The sequence below is a fragment of the Crocodylus porosus genome, unplaced genomic scaffold (genome assembly GCF_001723895.1).
Source record: "Crocodylus porosus isolate Cpor-Errol unplaced genomic scaffold, CroPor_comp1, whole genome shotgun sequence".
NCBI classification, from domain to species: domain Eukaryota; kingdom Metazoa; phylum Chordata; order Crocodylia; family Crocodylidae; genus Crocodylus; species Crocodylus porosus.
This window is the reverse complement of record NW_017728907.1, coordinates 45,627,362-45,633,111: the sequence shown is the minus strand read 5'-3', so window position 1 is coordinate 45,633,111 and position 5,750 is coordinate 45,627,362. Positions and strand designations below refer to the sequence as shown.

At 63.2% G+C, this 5,750-nt stretch overlaps 1 protein-coding gene across 1 annotated transcript in view; it reads right to left on the bottom strand.

Annotated features, from left to right (window-relative positions):
* Window positions 1–5,592, bottom strand: part of CCDC24 (coiled-coil domain containing 24) — a 6,145-nt gene extending 553 nt beyond the window's left edge. Inside the window, exons 1-6 of the mRNA XM_019530614.1 lie at window positions 5,588–5,592; window positions 5,185–5,319; window positions 4,551–4,605; window positions 4,136–4,205; window positions 253–385; window positions 3–56 (exon numbers count right to left, since the gene is read on the bottom strand). Of these exons, the coding sequence (XP_019386159.1) occupies window positions 3–56; window positions 253–385; window positions 4,136–4,205; window positions 4,551–4,605; window positions 5,185–5,319; window positions 5,588–5,592 (452 nt within the window). The remainder of the gene's footprint in view (window positions 1–2; window positions 57–252; window positions 386–4,135; window positions 4,206–4,550; window positions 4,606–5,184; window positions 5,320–5,587) is intronic.
* Window positions 5,593–5,750: the final 158 nt, after the last annotated feature.

Genomic DNA, 5,750 nt, shown 5'->3' with positions numbered 1-5,750 from the left:
GCATGGGGCTGGCAGCTCCTCTGGACGGCATTGGGCTCCTCGGGCTTGGGGGGCAGCTGCAAAAGGAAAAGGGGTGTCACAAGTGGGGGCATTGCACCCCACGCTCACCGCCCTGCATCCACCGCAGATGATGCCCCTCCCTCCCAGCCCTCGTCTCCCTCCCCTCACTGCCAACCTGCAGCCCTCGGGCTCCCATATGGGAAGGCTGAGGCATAGCTCCCTGAGAAATGCCCCCCCTCCCACAGGGGTTACCTGGGTGGCGGTGGGGGGGCCAGGGTCATCCTGGGCTTTGCCCCCCAGGCGTGGCCGTGGCCGTGGCTGGGTGTGGGCTCGGGCCGGCCCTGCTGCAGGTCCCGCTCCATGGCTCTGCGCTGCTCCTGCAGCTCTGTGGGGCAGGGCAGGGGTGGGCCTGGGGGAGCTCATGACACCCCAGGCCCCCCAGCAACCACCATCCCTTCACCCTTGCTCTGAAGGCCAGGGCCCTCGTGCCTGCCCATGGCAGGGCAGCACCCCACAAGCCCCAGACCCCCCAGTTTGGCGCCTGCCCCCCCACAGCTCATCAGAGTCTTGAGGAGCCGTGTGCTGGCAGGAGGAGAGGGGGTCACGGTGCATCCAGGCCCTGTCCAAACCCCCTGGTCAGCCCTGCTGCCCACACCGCCCAGCCCTGTGTGCAGCCACAGCCTGTCCCCGGCCTTGCTCTCGGGGACACTGGCAGTGTCCTGCCACAGCCAAGGGGGTCGAGGCACCTGCAAGATCCCGGCAGTGGCCATGGCCTTGCTGCAGAGGAAGGCAAAAACCCCATCCGGACCAGTCTGTCCCAGCAGAAATCCCTTCCTGCCCCAGTGCAGCAGCATGATGAGGGCTGGAAGGGAGCTCAGGGGGTCACATCCAGTCCAACCACTGCTCCAAGCAGGACCAGCCCCAGCTACATCATCCCAGACAAGGTTTTGTCTACCGGTGTCTTAAACACCTCCAAGGATGGAGACTGCTCTGCCTCTGTGTAACCTGTTCCAGTGCTTCACCAACCTCCTAGTGAGGAAGTTTTGCCTAATATCCAGACTCAACTTCCCTTGCTGCAGCGTGAGCCCATTGCTCCTTGTCCTGTATCTGCCCCCACTGGGAAGAGCCCAGCTCCGTCCTCTTTGCAACCCCCCTGCAGGGAGGTGAAGGCTGCTGTTCAACCCCCCCTCCGTCTTCTCTTCTGCAGACTCAGTCAGCCCAGTTCCCCCAGCCTCTCCTCACCAGTCCTGTGCCTCAGCCCCTGGAACATTTTTGTTGGCTGCTGCTCGACTCTCCAATGTGTCCACATCCTTTCTGTAGGGGGCCCACAGCTGGACACAGGACTCCAGATGTGGCCTCCCCAGTGCTGAATGGAGGGGAAGAATCACTGCCTCAGTCTGCTGGCACCGCTCCCACCCGTGCAGCCCAGAATGCCTGTTGCCTTCTTGGCAACGCGGACACACTGCTGGCTCCCGGTCAGCTTATCACTCACTCTAAGCCCCAGGTCCTTTTCTGCAGAGCTGCTGCCCAGCCAGTGACCCCCCAGCCTGTCCCGGTGCAGGGGATTGCTCCCTCCTATGTGCAGGACTTTGCACTTGTCCTTGCTGAACTTCATGAAATTTTTGCCCAGTCCTCCCATGTCTCAGTCACTCTGAATCCTAGCCCACCCTCCAGGGCAGCTGCCCCCCAGCTTCCAGTTCAGCTGCATCCCATCTTCCAGTTCACTGCTGAAGACATTGAACAAAACTGGCCCCAGGTCCAACCCCCGGGGCGCTGCACTTGACACCAGCTGCCAACTAGACATCAAGCTATTGCTTGCTACCCTCTGAGCCCCGCGATCCAGCCAGTTTTCTATCCACTTTCCAGTCCATTCATCCAGCCCGGACTTCCTTAGCTCGCCTGCGTGAATGCTGTGGGAGCTGGTATCAAAAGCCTTGCTAAAAACAAGGTCCACCACATCCACCCGTCTCCCCTGGTCCACAGAGCCAGCCACCTCATCACAGAAGGCATCAGGTTGGTCAGGCAGGACCTGTGCTTGGTGAATCCATGCCAACTCCTAATCACCTTCGTCTCCTCCATGTGCTTGAAAACAGATTCCTTGAGGATCTGCTTCATAGACATTAGGGCTGGAAGGGACCTCAGGAGATCATCGAGTCCAGCCCCCTGCCCAAAGGGCAGGAAGTCAGCTGGGGTCATAGGATCCCAGCAAGATAAGCATCCAGGAACTGAGGTTGGGCTGACTGCCCTGGAGTTCCCTGGATCCTCTTTCTTCCCTTTCTTAAACATGGGCACCATGTTTGACCTTTTCCAATCATCTGGGACCTCTCCTGATCTCCATGAGTTTTCAAAGATGATGGCCAGTGGCTCTGCAATCACATCAGCCAACACCCTCGGGTGCATCCCCTCTGGCCCCATGGACTTGCACACATCCAGCTTCTCTAAATAGTCCCTAACCTGTTCTTTCACTGCCAAGGGCCGCTCACCGGCTGCCCGGTGCAGTAGTTCGGGTGCTAAAAGGGCACTGAGGCTTTCCTGCACCCTCTGTCACCACGTTGCCGCCCCCATGAAGGACAGGACCCACACATTCCCTGATCCGCCTCTTGCTACCGACCTACTTGTAGAAATCCTTCCTGTTCCCCTTCACATCCCTTGTCGCTTCAACTCCAGTTGTGCTTCGGCCTTCCTGACTGGATTCCTGCATGCCCAAGCAATGCTCTTGTGCTCCTCCCTGGGTGTTTGTCCAAGTTTCCACTTCTTGTAAGCTTCCTTTTTGTGTTGGTCTGAGCCTGAGCACGGGGGCAGGACCCTGCAGGTTGGTGCCAGCAGGAGCATTGGCACAGCCCGGTCCCCATCCTCAGCCTGGGCTGCAGCACCACCAGCGCCTCTGGGGGAGGCTTAAACACCCCTGACCTCTGCAGCAAGTGGTGGAAATGCCTCCCTGGCCCCACGTGACGGCCAGCAAAGCCCAAAGCCCGGGGACAGCAGACACCTCCGCTCTGCTCTGCAGCCCCGCGCCCCACAACTCACCCCACTGCAGCCCTAGCCATGTTCCCGCCAGCCATGGGGCCCAGCTGCATCCATCTCCCAGCAAAATCCCAGAGCCGCGGGGCTGGCAGGGACCTGCAGGGTCATGTCTAGTCCAAGCCCTACCTGTGGCAGGATCAGGCCTGTCCAAGCCAGCCCGGATGAATCCTGTATCCAACCTCTGAGCATCACAATCGTCACCCCTGACACAGCCCCAGGCCTCGCCCCTGCCTCTGCCTGCACCCCTGGGGACGGAGTCTCCCCCAGCCCCAGGCAGGGCGTGCCCCGGCCTCCAGGCTCCAGCAGCGCGGCTTCCCTGACTCCAGCCTGACCCTGCTGCGCTGCGCCCAGGCACCTGGCGCCCGCGGGAAGGGAGGAGGGCTCCCTTCTCTCTGTGCCCCCCAACAAGCATCCCCACACAGCAAACAACACGCTGGCCTGCATCCACCGATGCAGCTCAAGGAAAACTACGGAAGCTGTTCTCCTGCTCTGCTCAGCGCTGGCGAGGCCACAGCTGGGGCACCACATCCAGCTCTGGGCGCCGCACTTCAGCAAGGACGTGGTAAAGCTCGAGAGAGTCCAGAGAAGAGCCACTTGTATGGTTAGAGGCCTGAGGAGCAAGTCATGCAAGGCAAGGCTGACAGATACAGGACTACTCAGCCTCCAAAAGAGGAGACTTTGGTGGGCTGGGGAGGGGGGGCTAGTGGCAGCCTTGTATCAGGGGAGAGCATTGGGGGCGAGGCGAACAACTATTCACCAAAGTGCCCCAGGGGAAAACCACGAGCAGCGGTCATAAACTCCGAGAAGGCGGTTCAGACTGGATATAAGGAAAAACCTCCTGGTTTGTGTGAGCAAACTCTGGAACAGACGCCCAGTGCGGTGGTGTAGGTAGGCACCGACCCCGGAGATCTTCCAAGGGAGACGATGCACACCATGCTGGGGTCATCTGACTCCCGCAGCCTTTCCTGCCCAGAGCAGGGGGCCTGGACCCGACGATCTCCTGAGGTCCCTTCCAGCCAGAAACTTCTGTGCCTCTGTGAAGCCCCCCAGGGCAGTCCAGACCTCAGCCAGGGTTGCCCAGAGGTTGGGGCGCCTCCCCCACCCCACTCACCCGCCATGGTGGGCTCTGGCTCTGGCTCCAGGCTCCCTGTGGTAGCGCGGTGCTCATCCTCCAGGCAGCGCTGGGGGCAGAGGGAGGGTCAGCACCCCCCCAAACCAGACCCCCATCAGAGGGCATGAGCACACAACACCCCCCACCCCTAGGGCAGTGCCAGCCTGGCTCCCAGCCCTGGTGGCTGCAGCAGCCCTGGCCTCTAAGTGCGGGCACTGATGCCACCAGCCCAAGCACCACCACCCTGTGCCCAGCTTTCACGGAGGACAGAGCTGGGAGGGAACCCACGTGTCCGGGCATCCCACCCCGCAAACTCACCCATTGGCCACCCACTCACTTCCCGAAACTGAGGGTAAACCCAGGGTCTGAGCAGGTCTCATGCCGTGCTGCCCCCCCCAGCCAGGCACAGCCCTACCTGGAGGTGGGCAACCAGTTCCTCCAGGGCGCGGTGCTCCTCTGCCAGCAGGGCCCTGGGCACGGGGGTCAGCATTAGGTAGGTGCAGCCCAGACCGGCCACGTCCTGGGTCAGCCCCAGGTCCGTCCTGCCCAGCGCTGCGCGTCGGCAGAGCAGAGGCTGGGCGGGGGGGACCTGGGCCTCCCCCCTGCAGCCCCCAGCAGCAAAGGGCTGATGCAGCAGCCGTGCCCCTCGCTCCCGTGCTCGATGGCTCCTGGTGACCCTTTCCTCCCAGCCCGTGTCCCCTCCCTTGGTGGCTGCACTCTCAGATCCTGGCACATCTGGTGGCTGCAAGCCTCCCACCCTTCAATGGCGTGATGGGGGCAGGGAACTGCCTTTCGCTGGTTTTAAACTGACTGCTCTGCTCCTACTGTACCCCTCGGGCTCGTCTGGCGCGAGGCTGTCAGCAATAAATCCCCAGTGACTTTCTTTTCCCCATTTTGCAAACCCATCTCCTGTCCCTGCTCTGGCGTCTCTCCTCTGGCCTGCCCCTGCCCAGGCCTGGCCTCCTTCGTGCGTCCTCGCTGGGACCCCAACGCCCTCCCATGTGAGCCCCGAGGCTGCACCCCAGCCCCAGCCCGGCCCCCTCACTCACCGGAGCTGGGGCAGCACTTCGGGCAGGCGGGCGATGCTCAGATGGTCCCGGAGGGGCTCCAGGCGCTGGGCCAGGCTGGGGCCCGGGCTGGAGGCAGGACACAGGCAGGGTGGGCCGGGGTTGGGGTGCAGCGCACTGAGGGCCCCGGAGCAGGCAGCAACAGGGCCCCGCGGGGGTGACAGCTTGCCCCCGGCCCAGGCCAGGCCCTCCTGGACACGTCCCAGGCACCGCACACAGCGACCGGCCCACGGACCCTGCTGCAGGGACAGGACCGGGGGAAACCCCTTCCTGACCCCAAATCTGGCACCGGGCTGAGCCTGAGCGCAGGGGCCCGACCCCACAGCCAGGGCCCTGCAGGGGGGTGCGAGCTGGAGCATGGGCACAGCCCCACGCCCATCCCCACGCCATCCCCGCCGGCACCCAGTGCTGCTGAGCAAGGGGGGACCCCCCAAATCCTGAGGCAAGAGGAGAGGGGGAAGTGCCCTCAAACAGCCCCCCCCATTCCCACCGGGGACTGCGCGGGCCGGGGCCCGGGGCAGGATGGGGCCGGGACCCACCTGGCGCCG